The 18,860-nt window shown below is 42.1% G+C and overlaps 1 protein-coding gene across 2 annotated transcripts in view; it reads right to left on the minus strand.

Annotated features, from left to right (window-relative positions):
• Window positions 1–4,660: 4,660 nt before the first annotated feature.
• Window positions 4,661–18,860, minus strand: part of RNF13 (ring finger protein 13) — a 45,059-nt gene continuing 30,859 nt past the window's right edge. For both annotated transcript variants that reach the window (XM_077348695.1, XM_077348696.1), the window contains 3 exons: window positions 17,924–18,017; window positions 7,840–7,920; window positions 4,661–6,018 (listed from right to left, as the gene is read on the minus strand). In XM_077348695.1, coding sequence (XP_077204810.1) covers window positions 5,651–6,018; window positions 7,840–7,920; window positions 17,924–18,017 — 543 coding nt within the window. In that variant the 3' untranslated portion in view covers window positions 4,661–5,650. The remainder of the gene's footprint in view (window positions 6,019–7,839; window positions 7,921–17,923; window positions 18,018–18,860) is intronic.

The following is an 18,860-nucleotide window of genomic DNA, read 5'->3' on the forward strand; positions in this document are numbered from 1 at the left end:
ACAGCTCTATCAGAACATGCTATCCAATCTAGCATGTTTGTCTGCTGCCCTGGTACCTTTGAACTCTAGATGAAAATCAAGAGATGTTGTGCTTCATCTTGTGTCTTGCTATGCAGCTGCACATTGGGACTGTGTAGGTGCAGGCTGGCCATGGAGAACATTTTCTAGTTTAGAATCTGTAACAGGCTGTCCAGCCCCTTTAAGAGGGACTGTGGATGTGCAGGTTTTCCTGCCATTCATATCACATGTCCAAAGGGGCATGACACCCTCCTTCCCTCAGTTTCTTTTTTTGCCACTGCCAGGGGAACACGATTCTAGCTACTCTGTGCTGGTTGTGTGTTTTTTCTTCTGTCCTTGTTGGAAAACATTTTGTAAAAGAGGAGAGAAAAAATGGCTTTTCTTTGGTCAGAGTGTGAAGACTCCTGTGAACAGTGAGGACCTCTGTTTTTTTCCTCTACTCGGCGTTTTACTAGTGTTGCCTGTGGATCCTCTATAATGGTTCAAGGCATTGTTCAAGAGATGTTCAAAGTGTAACTGTTGTTCATCGATGTCTTGTTTGCAGACACATTTCCTCCCTTCAGGCCCACTGGGAGCTCTCCATCCTTGAATGATAGGAGTCATATACTTTTGGACACCCCCCCCCTTTCTGCCTTAGGGTTGAAAAGTTCTTGGATGGGGGACCTGGGGCAGCAGCTGGGGAACTGAGGGAAAGGGTATCCTGCTCCTTAGGTCATGTGATGTGAACGGCGGGAAACCCCATGCATGTGTGATCACTCTTAATATATTTATTAAGCTTATATACTGCCCTTCTCGGACCAACTGGCTTGGGGCCGTTCACAGTAAAACATACAGTTAAAAATACAAAATACCATCAAAATACATTTCCCAACAGCTGGCACAACTGACCATTTAGCCAACATTGCATCACAGATGGGGCAACCATTCCTAACTTTAACTAAACCCTCCACACCTCAGCACTTCTGTTCCCAGTTGTGTAATATCGGCAGGTGATGTTAGCTCAGGGGGGTACTAATTACACAAGGACTGGGAAGGACCCGATCGTATTTCCCGGCCTGTAGCCTGGCGGAAGAGCTCTGTCTTGCAGGCCCTGCAGAACCCAGTGAGCTCCATCAGGGCCCTTCAGTCTTCTGGGAATTCATTCCACCAGGTTGGGACCAGGACCAAAAAAGCCCTGGCCGTGGTGGAGGCCAGGCACATCTCCCAAGGACCCAGGACTACCAGCAAATTCATACTTAAAGGACAGGATGCCCTATTATGGATTTGAAGGACTACCAGCAAATTCATACTTAAAGGACAGGATGCCCTATTATGGATTTGAAGCTGGAAAATGTTCTTTGTGGCTGGGCTGTACCTGTGCAGTCCCATTGTGTATCTGAACACAAGACACTGATGGACAAGTATTACAGGTAAGCAAATTGAACAATTGATTAGAATACTACCTGTTCCGTTTTTTCTGGTTTTATTATTTTTAAAAAGGACACCTGATGGGCTGTTTTCTCCACCTCAAGACAGATGACTACAATCCTGATGTGCATGAGTGAAGAAGAGGTGTGCCTAGGAGAAGAATGAGCTAGGGAGAGGGAATAACATCCAAGACAAAAGCTCTGCAACAGGCATCCAGTGTGCATGTTCATTATTATGGCAAAGAGCATGCCAGTAGTCTAGAATTGGACCAGGAGCCACACAAAAAGGATGATAATGGACACTCCCTTCTACATTTGCTGTCACAGTTACCCTGTCTATTCTACGTCTCTAAGGAGCTGAAGGTATAGCCACAGCTTCCAACTTAGAATTTCTCTAGTATGTTCTGTTTTCAACTAGTTTTTGTTTAATGGGAAATAGGTGCCCTCTCCACTTTATTTCACTGGACTTGTTCTGTGGGTCTGTGCTGCGTATTAGTACTGTTCCATCCCGCTTGCATGTTTTGATAAGACTACAACTGCAGGGCTTCCTGGTCAGGCATGGTGCTTTATTTGCACCCTTCTGTTAGATAAGTTCTACCCTCCTCCTGTTTGGTGAACTATGCTTGTAGAACCCTTGTGACTTCAGTTGATACTCAGTTCTCACTGTGTATTCATCTTCTTGCAAAATAAGCCCTTTCTGCTGCCATTAGACATAATGCCCCAGCCCTTGAGCTTATTTGTGCCTCCAAAACAACTTCACTTGCATATTTCCATCTGTTCATACCTAACTTCCCTACACTCTTGCTATTCCATCTCACAGCTATTTGAGACACGTTAACTGCACTGAATATTGTGCAGAGGTGGTTCTTACTAATCTCAACTGTGAATCTTTGCCATGTTTCCCCCTGCCCTTTTGTAATGGCTTGTGATGTACGTATTTGCAGAGGTCTACCCAGTTTAAAAATGGAAAGCCCCTTTGCCCAAGTTCTTGTCTGTGAGCAGACACAGCTTGTAAAATGCATTTCTGGTTCCTTCCGGGATGTCAGCTGGTGTGCTATGCAGAATTCCAACAGTAGGCAATGTGTGGCAAACATGTCAGCACCATTTAATGTAACTGATACACAAACTACCTAAAATTTGTAGTATCTGATTCTTTTTCCAAAACATTTTTAAAAGGCATTTGTATCTGCATACCTTGTGCTAAAGTAGATCAAATTTTTCTTACTGACATATTGTCAGATATGCTTATTCTCCTTTAAATGATTATCAGTGGTATGAGGTGATCTTCCCCTCTCAATAGGAGGGCCAGCTGTCAGCTGGATGAAGATGGTCACCAGTGGCAACCTGGCAGTCTCAATACTTGGTCATCTAAGCAGCTGGCAGGGCCCTCTGGCTTTCAGTGAACTTGTCCTAGCTTCCCCCTCTCCTTCTAAGACAGGGGAAGTAAAACAGAAATCTGGCAATTTTTGCCATCGATAGAATGGTTTTATAAGGGTTTTCATGACTGGCTTTATGAGGATTTTAATGTTGGGGTGATTTTGTTCCTTGCCACGAGACAAACTGTGAGAGTGGTGGGATATAAATGTAAAAAATAAATAAATGGCTGATACTCCCCCCCTTCCAAGCAGTGGGAAGCAGTGGGGTGAAGCTGTTAAAGTCTGTCAAGCTGGCAGCCATTTGCTTTAGAAGAGGGCAGGTGTGCATGTCCACTGTTAGGCTGAAATCCAATTTGCTTCCTCCTCCCACTTCTTAGTAGGGAGAAGTGGAATGTACTGGCCCAAACTGGCCAGTTCATTTCAGGGCCTTGAGTTTGGAGAATCAGTTTTGGAACTCCTGAAACTGACCCAGAATTTTCCAGTTCATGCCTGCCTCTACTAACCAGGGCCTACTCTGCTTTGGCTTCCAGGATCTGAAGAGATTGGGTTGGCTTGGGCTACCCAGGTCAGGGCATCATATTTAGTGGTGAAAAAGGCCTGCTCCTTAACATCTGCTTTAAAATGAATTATGACACTTGCAAAAGAAGTTGTTTACCTCAATTTGGAAGCATTCTGATATAGGCTCATGTACAAAAAAAGATGCATTACTGAAGAATTGGCACTGAAATACTAAAAAGGGAATCTGTCAATTTAGACCATTAGACATTTAGGCCATGCTCCAGGAAAAGGGTGTTATATCTTTTGGGCAGTGCTAGTGCATGTTCCTTTGTGAGGACTAGCCATGTGTGCAGATTATAATGGGGAAAGAGGATTTGATGGAAGTGGTATTAATACAAACACATCCTCTTTCTAGTTCTCTGTCTTAACATGGAAACTACAGCTATGTAAACCGCCCTGAGCCTTTGGGGAGGGCGGTATATAAATATAATAAATAAATAAATAAATAAATAAGAATTGAGTGGTTTCTAAGGGACAATGTATGTATGAGCTATCTTATCTGTGGCTTATATTGAATACTGCATGTGAAAAGCAAGATCTGTTAGGAATTCATGTACAACTAGCAGAACATGGCTTCTGTTTCTGTTGGGTTTCATAGGAGATTCTTCCTAAGCACATAGATGCAGCCGTGATAGAGCAGGGCAAAAGTTCAGTATCCTGTTTCTTCAACAGTGGTTAATGAGTTTCCTCCAGGAAGGCCCATAGGCAAGGCATGAAAGGCAACTGCCCGTCCTTGCAGCTGTTGCTCTCAGAAGAGACTGCCCCTGAGCACGGTTTTGCTTTGCCATCATAGAAAAGCAGTGAGTTGTCAATCCTCTGTGAATTCCCCCAGTCAAATCCTATTGTAACCTATAGTGGTTTTTTTTTACATTTTATTATGTCCAAACTTCTGATAGAGAACAAAATACTTGGGAAGCTTTGGTACAAAATAGTTTCTGGTCAGTCAAAATGGTCCCTCCGAGACCCCCCCCCCCAAGTGCAATACTTCCACGGCTGGTTTGCTGCAGTTAGCTGTAGCGTGTAAGATACTTTCTTAGTGGGAGAGGATATCGAGTTCATCATACAGGCATTCTGATTTAACCAAGTGACATTGCCGTTAACATGAAGTGGCTAATTTTGAGCCAAAAGTTACTGAAGCTACAAGTGCTCAATAGCTACTTCTACCTGAATGCCAGGGACACTTGAGCATGTTGATTGTGTGCTCCTCCTATACAAACCCACCTACACATCCCTTGTCTCTCACGCATTCTGAAATATTTCTCCATGTTTCAATGGTGTAAGGGAGTCACATAGAATGGCTGCTAAAGTGGAAAACAAGTTTATTAACATTCTTTCAAACTTCCCTATACAAGGCCATATAAAAAATGTCTGCAGTTTGATTATACAGTAGTGTGGTTACTTTCTACATAGTTACAACTGTATATAATTTAATCTTTTCATGATACACTGTAAGTAAAATCCTGTTAGATATTTATAAGCACTCATTTTCAAACCCAGTACTTGGTCTGATTTTCTATGTGCATAGTTTTAGCGGACTAATGCATCATCACATGCTCCTTATAAAGAGGTATATGATTTGTGAAAAGAGCACACAATACAACTTGGTTTTCTATATGTAGATGACATGGGAGTCATTTTTCAATTTTGGTCCCCCACCTGTTGCATGAGAAAAAAAAAACAGCTAGCTGTGTTGATGTCAGAGGTGTGTGCCAATGAATGCATTGTTTGGATTAAGGCCAGGATTTTTTAAAGAAAATAAAATTTGGATTTTACAGCTGTGTACTGTACAATGAGACTACTGTTAAAGCTGCTTCAGTGGAGAGCAAAAGTCTTATCCTACTCTGCTGAAAATGGACCATGATCGAATACTAAAGATGGCCCATCTTGGTTGTGTAAGGTCAGCTTTTCTGTGAAAAGTTCTCAGAGGCACACCTATTGGCTACATACTATATGTAGGGAAAAATATTTACCTTGGCTTGACTCCATTTCAAAAGATGCTGACAACTGAAGTGGCATCTCTTTGTGTGCATTACCTGGGGTGACTGGAGTGCTTGTAGTTACTCATGACGGTTTGTGAAGTCCAGTTACAATGCTTGTCTTCAAAAGACAAATATGAACAAAACGAAAAGGGAGAACCTGCAATGAGATTAAACTATACAAAACACTATGAACAGCTGCTTACACTGAAGCAACTGGAGGGTCACAATGTGCTTCCCCCTATGTATGCATACATAAAGGAGAGTTCTCTGGCCAGAGGAGTTCATGTAACACTTTTGTTTGCAGTCCTGAAGTTCAAACAGTATTTGCCACTCTGTAATCTCGTTCAGCGTTGGGCTGAAGCTGGACAACTATGCTCTCTTCCGTTGCTCCATTCTCAGCATCGCTACTGTCAATCTCCTCCTCCTCATCTTCCTCCTCATAGTCTGAAGACTCTGTCATGTTTGGATGGGTGTAAGACTCAGACAGTGCCCCGAAAGACTGAGTGCTGACTGAAGCCAGTGGCCTAAGCAAAGGAGTATTCTCCGAGACTTCGTTCTCTTCCTGACTGCTGTCTGTTTCAGAGTCTGAATCACCCTGAGAAGGGACTACTTTCTGTTTACACACAGGGCATGTTTTCTTGGTTTTAGTCAGCCAGGGATCCACACACTTGCAGTGATAGGCTGTCAGAAAAAGAAAACAAGCATTCATTTTTATACACAGAGGAGAGGGAAAGGGCTTTTGAGTTTTAATTCCATTGTAATACTTCACGGGGTATACTTCATGCACGTTAAGTAGTGTGCATAGAGAACTATTGAATCTGGCACCGAGGAACTATTCATATAGAGAGAGGCTTGTACAAAGGATCTACCTCTAACTGAAATCTTTAGTTGCTGAATATTAAACATTTGCTTTTTAATTAATGCCTGAGTAATAACTCGGCTGCATTCAAAAATTTAAAATGTAAAAGAACACGAGGCCCCTGTTCCTGTGCTCTTGGGCTGGTGGAGATTACACATGGTTTTATTACATGATGGTGCTTCAAAGTAAGTGCTATACAAAACAAATAAACCCCCACCCGACATGGTGAACCAGTGAAACTAGGGCCTATTCTGCACACAATAGATAATGCACTTTCAATGCACTTTAGAAGTAGATTTTCCTGTTCTGCACAGGAAAATCCAGCTGCCAAATCACATTGAAAGTGCATTATCCTATGTGTGCAGACTGGGCCTAGGATTCACAGGTGGTAAAGAACATAACTGCCAATCTTAAAGAACAGTTAGGCACAGACAGCGGGTTACTTAAATGCAACAACCATTCCCAAGTACGGTTCTGCACTGAAATATGCAATAGGTGTAGCTTAAGAGATGAACTCTGTGTTCTGATATGGCTCTGCTGTGGCCATTTCCAAATGTGGGTTGTTGGGTGTACAGCTTTTATAAAAAGAGGTTGAATTGGGCCAGTGTCTTCCATGAATTAGAAGAAGAGTTGGTTCTTGTATGCCGCTTTTCTCTATCCGAAGGAGTCTCAAAGTGGCTTAGTCGCCTTCCCTTTCCTCTCCCCACAACAGACACCCTGTGGGGTGGGTGAGGCTGAGAGAGTGCTGATATTACTGCTCAATCAGAACAGTTTTCTCAGTGCTGTGGCGAGCCCAAGGTCACCCAGCTGGCTGTATGTGGGGGAGTGCAGAATTGAACCCGGCGTGCCAGATTAGAAGTCTGCACTTCTAACTACTGCACCAAGCTAGTAGTCAAGATGGCCCATATATAGGCATGCTTCACTCCTGCGTTTATAAAAAGGTGCTTTTAAAGCATAGGCTGGCTGAAAGATTGTCAGTGAGTCACTGGAAAAACTCAGCCCTTGATGAGGCAGGAGATGCATAGGAACATGTAGTCTTGTAGGTTCTGATGAGGGCTTAGGTGAAGACCAACTTTCTTACCATTAAGATTAAAGGGCAAGGATCAGGCAAATGGCCCGTAAGGTTGAATTTCACTGCTATTGCTAAGCTTGACATACAATGATCTGACACTTCAAGAAATTATTAGAAACTCTCCTAGGTGGCTGGGGTTATGGAGCATGTACAAAAAAACTCTTGTATTTGCCGCTGAACTGTGTCCTAACTACAGCAGCTTCTTCCAAGGACTGAAATTCTGAGTATTGTGAAAGTGTTAGCAACGTGCTAGGCGCTATATAGAACATGATGCACACTTTCATCCTGCCTTAATGCCATCACAGAAGCAGTGGCAATGTACATTGAATTGCTTTGGCTATGGTATGTGCCTTAAGACCATACCTTGAGATCTACATCAATACATAGATTAATAGCTGAACTTATGAACTTTGACATGAAAAAGGAATGGTCTGTGTTCAGTTTTACTGTTCTTTGTGGTTTAGAAGTCCCAGTATACTATATGTCAGAGATCCCTCAAAAAGGTCATTGTTGCCACCAAAAATACTGTTTTTAACAGTTGCTATCATCAACACCAAACCAGTTAATTTACCATGAGAGCAGGGAAGGATTCTGAGCTTATCCCCATCCTCATATTCATCCAGACAAATGGCACACACATCATATTCGTCTCCTATAGCAGAAAAGTTAGAATAAATGTAATGTTAAAAGTGTGAGGCCACACATACGCATGCAAAACACCTTCTACAGGGAGTTTCATCTCGAATGCCCCAAGAGTAATGTTGCAGCAGGCAGAAGAACTAATTTGAAGCAATGTGTACTTTGTTTTTCTTCTTGAACTTTGGTTCATCTGCTGCTTCTTAAGTTCAAGCTGTTTTCTAGTACATTGTACCTTTAAGAAACTGATGTCTTCAGTGACCCTTGCCAGGCAATCACAACAGATTTGCCAGTGCTCCAGGCTGTCCATAAAAGGAAATAGGAGGAGAAAGGGCCCTTTCAAGCTGTTTTGGCCTTTTGGGAAGGCTCATTAAGAGTCAGCCCCAGTAGCAACCACTGAGTGACTTGCTACCACCTGAACTGCATGTCTCACCTAGGCCTGGCTGCTTGACACTGCACAAAAATAGGCACATTGTGGAAGCCAGTGTAGTGTAGTAATAAGAGCTTCAGACTAAGGCCTGAGAGACCCATGTTCAAACCACCCGTCTGCCATGGAAGTTAAGTAGATCAGTGGTTTGCAACCTTCTCGAGGTTGCGGACTGGCGGAGGCGGGGGAGGGTAATCACCCAGCCGCGCATGCACGTTTGCGCCATGCGTGGCCGCAAACGTGCATGCGTGGCCCTGCTTCCCCCCCCCACACACACACACACAAAAAGAAGCTTCCCGGGCCGCAAACTAATCGGCCGCTTTTGTGGGCGATTTGCTTGCGGCCTGGGAAGTTTCTTACTGGGGGGGGGGCGGGGAGAGGGAGCCGCAGCCCAGTGCCAGGGCCTTCGCAGCGGTGGTTGGGAACCACCGAACTAGATGACATTAGGCCAATTACATGAAGATAAAAAAGTGCAGGACACAAAATGTCTTATTAGGTCTGAGGGTATCACAGTTTATATATGCATTTGGTATTAATCATACATTTTCAATAGAATCAAGTGGGTAGCTGTATTGGTCTGAAGCCATACAACAAAACAAAATCAGAGTCCAGTGGCACCTTTAAGACCAACAAAGATTTATTCAAGGTGTGAGCCTCATGCCCTGAAAAATCTTTGTTCGTCTTAAAGGTGCCACTGGACTCTGATTTTGTTTTGTTGTGCATACGTTTTCAAGTTTACAAATCATCAATTGAGATTCTAATGATATTTAACCATTTTTGGAGCACAAGACCCGCATATCTTTAAACATGAAAGTACATCCAAAACCAACGTTTATTGGTGGACATACAGGCTGTGACGCATTTAAGGAACTCTACATGCAGTAGCCCTCCTTATTTCATTGAAGGGGAAGCTATGTACGTGAACTGGTAGAGAAGCTCTATGTATGCATGAAGCCTGTTCAGAGGTTTACATCAGCTGTTCATTTGCTAAGGTGCAGCTGAGATTCTCTGTGGGAAAGCGACCAACTGGGGGCTTTCCAATCAATGCATTAGTAAACTCACAGAAGCAAAAATGATCTTGATTAATAATGGAAGTGGGCAACAAAAGCCAGTTACGCAACATTTGTTTTTGGAAAAGGAGACACACCATGAAAAACATTCATAGGAACTGAGGGGGATTTCTGGCTAGCATGGACATATAAGTTTAATGTGTGTGTAAGCAGGCTAAGGCTAAAGACAAGAAAACAATGCTGGAAAGTTAAACTGATGGGCTAAACTCCTGCCTCTTCCCAACTGCTGTCTGTTTCAAATTGCACATTCTTTGGATTATGATCGTAAGTATATTGGCGTTTTCTTTTTGATCTTTATTTTTTTATCACGGATTATTCTGAGTATTGAGAATGTATTTATTTAGATTTGCCGCTTTATTCCAAGAACACCTTCCCTACACCACCAACAGATTAAAGTACAAACATAACACAACTGCCCTTGGAACAGTTTTTTCCCATTCTTAATAGAAATAATGTCAGGAATTACGAGAGCTATCCTAAATAGTTCTGCTCAGAAGTAAATCACTGGGGGCTTATTTCCAGGAGAGTGTTCTTTGGCCTGCAGCCCCCCCCCCCCGAATCATGGTTGCTGGGGTGGGGGGGAGAACAAGAGGACCCCATCCCACTATGTTGTAGCCTTGATTGGAACATCACAGTATTTTAAAACTGCTCATTTTAGGCTTTAAAATAGTCATGGGTTTCCTCATGTCAGACAAGAGGGCCTCATCACATCTAGTTTGGCCCCCAGTCTATTGGACTATGTCTGCAACAGAATAAGAAAGCCTGCAGACATTTTAACTTAAAGTATAGCAGTACTTGCATGTGTTCATTCCCAAAAAGAAAAATAGTTTCAACTTCCACAGTAAACATGGAACTCTTAAACAGGAGCCTTCTCAACCACTTCCTAGGCATGCTGCTTGTAGGGCTGTTTCCCAGTCACATTACTCATTGAGAAGCCTGTTTTCTACTGTCTGTAGGTATGGGAGAGAGGCAATGCCAATCTTGCTGTAATATGCCCCATAACACCCCAGTTTAGCTATGCACCTTACTAATCTGTAAAGAAGAGTTGGTTTTTATATGTCACTTTTCTCTATCTGAAGGAGTCTCAAAGCGGCTTACATTCACCTTCCCTTTCCCCAGAACAGACACTCTGTAGGGTGGGTGAGGCTGAGAGAGCCCTGATATCATTGCTCAGTCAGAACAGCCTTCTCAGTGCTGTGGTGAGCCCAAGGTCACCCAGCTGGCTACATGTGGGGGAACGGGGAATCAAACCTGGCTCTCCAGATTGGAAGCCGCCGCTCTTAACCACTACACCAAGCAACTATAAATTCCACTTATGAGATTTCCATCCAGTCAACGAACAGATCATTATGTTTTCCTTCTGATGATTTACAATACTAGTAAACTCTCTTTTTCTGTTAATTTAATTTGTAGGAAGGGTAACTGTTGTCTTATGTGTCTTTCCTCATAACCAGTGGTCCCCAACCCCCGGTCCGGAGACTGGTACCGGTCCGTGGATCATTCGGTACCGGGCCATGGCTCCTCCTTGTCCTCCTCCCCGGCTGCTACTTCGGGGGCTGCCTTGCCACTGTGCCATCGGCTCACCTTTGGTGTTTTCCAGCAGCCACCATGGCTGGGGCTCCTCCTCGGCGTGACACTGCACAGCTGCGGGTGGCAGGAACTCAGGGGCGCCGGCGGGAAAGCAAGTGGAGCAGGGGCTCAGGTGGCGGCGGTGACGTCCCTCGGCAAAAGACTACCCCCCCCCCGGGCCTCAGTAAAATTGTCAAGCGTTGACTGGTCCCCGGTGATAAAAAGGTTGGGGACCACTGCTCATAACAATTCCCTGAGCTTCAGCTCACTGCCACCAGCACAGGTATCCTATAATTTTATCTGCAGATTTCTCCATTCTGCCACCATAACAACACTTGTGTTAGAACACAAAGGGATGGTAGAATAGTATGTTGTGAATGAAACATTCTAAGGCAATTAATTTGTTCGGGTGCTGTTCTAATTCCTAGGCTAGCAAAACAGGTTACTATACTAAAATAGCTAGCACAAATAGTCCATTAAAATTCATTATTTTTAGTTGTCTGAACAACTGACATGTCTAAGATGCTATCAGTGGAAGCCAATGACTCAGAATCAACAAGATGTTGGTGAATCCAAGGAATGGTCATAATACACTTTGCAGGCAGGCAGATGGTCTAATAATAAACAATAATTAGATAATGCCCAATCCCATTTGAAGGAATAAATCAATTTCTAAATACCTAACAAACAGCAGAGCTGTACTAACATTAATGTATAATAATACAAATGTTTCATGCATCACTGCTATTTCCCTTATTGATATTCTTAATATAACTGCTATAATGCAGAGTAAATGAATTCAACATTTCTTCAAGTGCAACTAACGTTAAACAGACTGTTTTGTTCTTCATTTTAATGCTTGAACATACGGTATCCATCCTCATCTTGTAACCCAAGTTACACATTACATAGTCTAAAATTAACCAATTGTTAGTCTGATGCAGATTATGTAGGGCAACAAACATGCCTTTTTCTGTACCGTGTGTAGGTTTAAGTCATCAACCCAACCCAGAGTAGCCTCCCTGTTTTCAGTGAAGGCAGATGAACTGTGTTGAGGCCTGACAGATGAATGATAGGCCTACAATTTCATTTGAGGCTCTACAATTCAGTGAATAAGTAATTATAGTATTTCTAAAAAGAACAGTGGTATACCGATACGATATAAATCTCAAACTGGACTGCGGTTGAAGTGCATATAAAAACTCCAAAAGCTCAGGATGGGAAAACTTCAAATCAGATTTTAGCAACATCTTGAAAACTTGCTCATTTTAAAATGCCAAGAAACTTATGCATTTCAGGGCAAGGAGAAGCCTGATTCTCCTCTTTCAATACTGCTATACAAGTTTAGCACCACTTTTCAAGGAACACCTTATGCCAAATACTGTGTTATCAAGTGCAGCAAAAGTCACGTTAGCCCAGATTTAAAGGGGGGGGGAGGTGCTATGTCAGAGAATAGCAGAATTCATCTATTCTCAAAAGTTTGACTAATTAGTCTCAACTGGATGCACAGAATCACAAAGCTGTTAGACAATCAGAGTAGGCTGCAGCTGAAAGAAAACTAGCAGTGCTTAATACCAAGATTACAATCCTCTGGAGCTGCTGCTACATTTCCCATCCAAATAACCGCGGGCAAGCCCTAAAAGATTAATCCTTCAGTATCAACAGGGCTGAAGCTGTTGTTACTGGTGCTAATGGATTTTGTATTAGTGCCCTGGGAAATCTTATCTTCCAAAAAGGGCCATCAATCAAGCCATTTTGATTCCTCACTTGCCAAATCTGACAAAGAGCTAATTCAAGGGGAGGTTCAAGCATGATGCATTTCTAGCAAGGAAGCAACATCATGGACATATCAAGCTGGGCTTGTATAGACATCTGCATACTTAAGGCATATACTTAATTCAAAAGCTCTTTGAAAAATAATTAGACTAAAATCTTACTGTGTTTTATTTTTTTCCAGCTTCAATGTTTTCTTTTTTCTTCAGCCTTCTTTTAGAAAGTTATTTCATATTGGTTTACATGGAACTTGGCTGGCTTCTTAGCGTTTAGAACAAAAATGACCAGAGAGCTATTAATGCCTACTTTGATGCTTTTTAGCTAAAGGAATTTGAGGAAACTGGTTGTTCTCTAAAATAAATACTACTTCCTTACCTGTTGAAACTCAGAAAAAAAAAAATGGCTCACATATCAGTACAGGCATTAGCTCCGTAAGTGTCCTATGAACAAAATATTAATGTACTTTAAAAGTATTAAAGTATAAATCAATGTTATTGTTTTACTGGCCCCAACCAAAAGACTGGTAGACCCTGAAGAACTTGTGCTAGTTCCATCAGGGCCTGCATGCGTTCTGGGAGCTTGTTCCACCAGGTGGGGGCAGGATGTAACATGTCCTGGCCCTGATTGAGGCTAGATGTACCTCTGAGGCCAGGGACCACCAACTGGTGTTTGTGGAGTGGAGTGCTCTCCGGGCAGTATAGTTAGAAAGGTGGTTCATTAGACCAGAGAAGAAAAATACCGTTTAAAAAAGCTGGCTCCAGGATCTGTGTGCAGTGAGCAGGTCTCTCCCCGATGCACATAGATCCTGGATGGGATGGTGTCTCCTACAACATGGTTTAAAGCATACTGCTGTAGTAGCTAGCCCCAAGAGGAGGTTTCTCTCCACTATATACAAACCTGGCTAAGATGGCTTCTCCTGCATTGTGGTTTAAACCGTACTGCAGTAGAAGTTGGCCCCAGGACCTGCATCCATCCAAGAGGACCTGCCCAGGCTGAATCCTATTTTTACCTTCAAGAGTAACTTATCAACCTTTTAAAAAAATACTACCTGTCCCAAATGGTTAATATTTTTAAAAATATATACACTTCCCAATATTTCTATTCCTCAATAATTTGATTTCCCTAAAGATACCAATAATCATTTATTCATAACTACAGTATACCAAAAAATGCTTTTTAACCCTCAGAAGCATACTGAGTAAAGCTGGCTATTGCAAACCTCCACATATGTACAAAATATATATCCTGCCTTTCTGCCCTTATCAGGGCCTGGCAAGGTAATTAACAACTTAGAACATACTTGATAAGACTGCATTATAAAATCATTTAAATCAACTCTCCCAAATATTCCTCATTTAATTTCAAAAAACAGAATTAAAATACATACAAAACAAAAATGTTAGAAAGAACACTGAAAAATTGCTAAATGAAACAAAAACCCCTCTTGCATCACTTGGTGTAAGACAGCAACACAAAGGGGCACATTAAGGTCTCTGTAGAAAAAGTTCCAGAGCTTCAGTGCCATGAACCCTCCTGGGTTGCCACCCCCTAATCTCAGGTAGAGGTACCCAAGGCAGCTCTAAATATGACCATAATGGCAGGGTAGGTTCATAAAGGATTAGACAGCCCTTCAGGTACAAATTTCCCCAACCATATAGGCCTTTAATATGTTCCCAGAAACAGCCTGGAAGCCAGCATAGATGGGCTAAGACTGGAGTGATATCTTCCATATGATCCAATTCAAAATGGGATTTAATTATGTCTTTTTTCTGGCTTGTGTACAGTGTGTATTAGTATTATTCACAGTATTTACTTGGCATTTTTAATGTAGAAAGTGCCTCGTGATCATCATCTTTTTTGTCCTTTGAAGCAGATAACTGCACTGCACATATGGGCAATTGTGGCTGAGAGTCACCAAGTATACAACTGTTATGATGATGCAGCTGGATCCATTATCCAGAAATTCACTGGATGCCCTTAGGATAGTCACCTTTGGCCTAACTGTACTTGTCATAAGATTTTTCACAAGGATTCAAATGTATCAAATCACACAAAAACGATATATCATACTTCAGTGGTCCCCAACCCTTTTATCACCGGGGACCGGTCAACGCTTGACAATTTTACTGAGGCCCGGGGGAGGGGGTAGTCTTTTGCCGAGGGACGGCACCGCTGCCTGAGCCCCTGCTCCACTTGCTTTCCCGCCGGCGCCCCTGAGTTCCTGCCACCCGCTGGGGGGAGCTGCCAGCAGCAGCTGCGCAGTGCCAAGCCGAGGGGGAACCCCAGCCATGGCGGCTGCTGGAGAGCACCAAAGGTCAGCCGGTGGCAGAGTGGCAGGGCAGCCCCTGAGGCAGCAGTCGGGGAGGAGGACGAGGAGCCGCGGCCCAGTGCCGACTGATCCACGGACCAGTCCTGGTCCCCAGACCGGGGGGGTTGGGGAACACTGCCATACTTGGCAGATTTACAGAGCATGAGGTGGGAACAGTAATCAATAGTGGTCAAAATGAAGCAAGGATAGGACTTTTCCTGCTAACACGGAACAGTAATTTCACTATAAAGGCAGCAAAAGTTTGATTTTGCCTCTAATGCACTAAGAGCTCTGTTCTGCAACCCCATCAATAATGGATTCAACACCAATTCTGTTGTTACAATAGCCCCTCAATGAAATATTTATTATTTTTCAAAGGGTTTCTACATTTTAAAAATATTTTGGCAGTGTTTTTGAATACGAATGAAATAGAGCTTAAATGTCACACGCCAGAGAGCTTTGCAATAAATACAAAATAAAATATGGTTATATGCAAGATCTGCAGGAACAAAATGAAGATAATAAAGTAACAAACAGGTAGGAACACTTTTCTTCAAATTAGGAAGAATTCTCAGCACCCCGACACATAAAAGGTAGAAAAGAGTATAATATGTCCATACCTAGCATAATTTAGTCTGTTAGCTATTTTTTAAATCTAGTGCTAGCTGGATTGTGACTTCTGTAAGATGTTGTGGCTTGGAAAAGAAGAATACAACTATTTTAAGTATGATACTATTTAAAAAACCTGGTATATGTAGTTCGTGCTGTTTGTGGCTGTTTTCATGGGAATATTGAATACGTTGGTTTATATATTGGTGTGTTTTTCAAAGTAATACATAGTTAAGGACTGCCTGGAATCCAACCACTGTGGATTGTGGCAGACTGGCCTGTCACCATGAATGGAAGTGCTTCTCTTAGCAGGGAAGAATTTTATCCTGCCAATAAAAATGAGCCTGGAAGAGGGGAGAGAAGTTGAATGGGAATCCAGCCATACATCCTCGCCTGGTCAGTGGAACCAGAGGACAGGACCCACTTTTCCACTTGCTAATCCAAGGGAAAGGGACTAAAAAGAAAACATGAGAAATTTACATCAGGAATGGGAGCAGTATTCAACAGAAAACAAAGAAGAGACTGGGTTCTTCTGGTATATAGTTCCAACATCCCTCCTACACTTTTCCAGAAGTGACTAAGTGCATTTGTTTCTTTCATGGAAATTAACATATTGGCTTGCTCAGATCTTAAGATACAAATACATACTCATATGACTCCAAAAAACCCACATAAGAAGTAAATTTTGAGCCTGGATATGATTATATCTTGTACTTTCTTCCTCTGTCAATTCTTAGGCATTTCAAAAGATCTGCCATTGTATTGCAAGCACTCAAGAGGCGATTTAAAGCATTTTGCAGATAGTCTGCCTGCTTAAATCTGTGCACACTCTGAAACTCCCCTCTTTGTAGGCTACCCTTTTTCAAAGCAAGGTTCCTATAAATTACTTCCAACTTATTCTATGGAGCAAGAAGCAGCAAAGCATGGAGGCACCACAGCTAGTTGCATAGCATCTCATCCACACTCTGTATAGAAAGGACAACATGCTTAAAGAAACATGCTGTCATTCAGCAGCAACACAATACTTGTTCTATTTCTCTTCTTAATTGGTTTCCATTGGAAATCCATAACAGGGAGAGAAATTAACCTTTATGCAGAATCAGGCTTTGAAAGTCAACGAGTCCCAGAGAAACAAAAAACATTCTGCAGCCTTATGGAGGTAAAGTCTTCATCTGTTTATGAGGAACTAACTTGTATTTGTCATTGTTTGCACTTTTCAGTGGATCATCTGCTTTGCAATTAGTACCAGTAGAGATACCATCAATAATGCAGGACTGTTAATAAGGATACTCAACATGTTGGGTGTAGCCCTGCCCCGGAATCCAATCTTATAATTACATTAATATCAGCGAAATTCTCCCATCAACTGTTTGTATATTACACAATAGAATGATTGTGTTCTGAATTCTTTGGCAGTTGTAAACAAACAAAACCAAGCATTTTTATTTGGGAGCCAAAGTGCTCCAAATCATTACAAAAATACTTGAACTAAGGGGTAAAGGGTTACAGTTCTCCCTGCTTAACGTAATCACCACAAATGCAATGGAAGTTAGAGGTAGATGGGGAACATGACCAAATCGAGCACAAGCCAAAGCCCCAGATTAAGTTCTGCAGCTCAGACAACAGAGCACAGTAAGCAAAAGTACTATTTCCCCCTTTTGAGGCAACAATTTCTAGTGGCCTGAAATGTCCCCATTAATGAGCCTTTGTTTTATTATTTGAACCCCCCACTTCATATATATATATATATTAAGAGCTGCTTCATGTGTTACTGTAGCTGGCTTGCAAATAACTGCTTGTGAAAGATCCACTTACACAAACACTGGAACAGGACAGGAGGGACTCAGAAGATCACAGCTCGTTTTGCCATAATTCATGTAAGGCTGATTACACAAAACTGCCCTCTTCTAAGTGCACAGCCCTTGTGAGTAGATCATTCTCATGAATAGCTATTTGAAAGAGCGAGCCGCTGCCACTAAAGTATGAATTGACTCTCTGGCTACCAGCCCTAAAGAGTTTTGTTCAACTGACAGCAGATTTCCAACTCGGCTACACAGATATTTTCCAGTCCTCTTACTTGAGATGCCTTAATTGGAGAAGTTGAAGACCAAACACGGAGTCTTACACATTCATACTCTGCATCAAAGCCATCCCGGTTTGGCATCTCAGTTTTTTGGAAACCATATGGTCTTTTTGGATATTAGATGGCATTTAAAACCAATGGGTGCAGACTGTTTAATCAAGTCTAAAAAGTCACACTTACCTTTCTTGAATTTATGTACAGGAAGCTTCTTAAGCTGATCTTTTTGAAGCCTATTCCTTCTTGCTCTGTGTCGGTCCTGGACAAATTTTGTAATCTTGAAAGTCCAAAATAGAAGATGGAAGCAAGATTAATGGTATAGACCAACTTCCACTACTTCTGAGAACTGCTATGCTAAAGATTAAAGCATAATATATAGAGATACTGAAGAATCCCTCAGTTATCTCAAACTTTCTAATAGGAATCAGGGCAAAATTGTTACAATTCGTGCTAAGTTTCTTTTTTTTTTCATGCAGCCATATAGAAAGAGCTGGAAGAGACCTTTCGTGACTCGTGATAGGGAATACAAAATACAGATGCTATAGTTCGATTTTTGAAAATTAAGCATTAAAACTTTTCACAGAAATGGCAGGATGACAAGTTTGGGCAAAGGAGCTCTGATATACTAGTTGCTTAAGACTTACTACCATTAACATCCTTTACTAAAGGATTATATTTGGTGAATCCTCAGCCAATACTAGTTCAACATTTACAAAATCTTGGTAACAAATATAAGAACAAATGACACCCCCCCCCCCATTTAAACTTCCTCTTGAATTAGGGAGGAAATATTACTCTGACTGATATTAATTTCTAATTAAATTTCAGCAGTTTCCATCTTAGTGGAACCTCAAACAAAATGGTCCTCGTACTAGATAGAGACCAGTTAAAAACCTGGCAGGCTCTGGAATATCTCTCAAACCTTGCTAAGCTTTGCTGCACACAAACAAAGGCATCTGGTGCTTCACCTGATGATGCCTAAGGATGACATCATAGACCTTTAAAATGCCCTGAAAGACTCTGCTGGTTCAGCATGGCTTAGACTGGCCACATAATATTTCCGGACTGTTTTAGGCTCCACTGCACATTTATAGAAGTTCCCAGAGCATTACTGGAAAGC

This window comes from Paroedura picta, chromosome 8, assembly GCF_049243985.1.
Source record: "Paroedura picta isolate Pp20150507F chromosome 8, Ppicta_v3.0, whole genome shotgun sequence".
NCBI lineage: Eukaryota > Metazoa > Chordata > Lepidosauria > Squamata > Gekkonidae > Paroedura > Paroedura picta.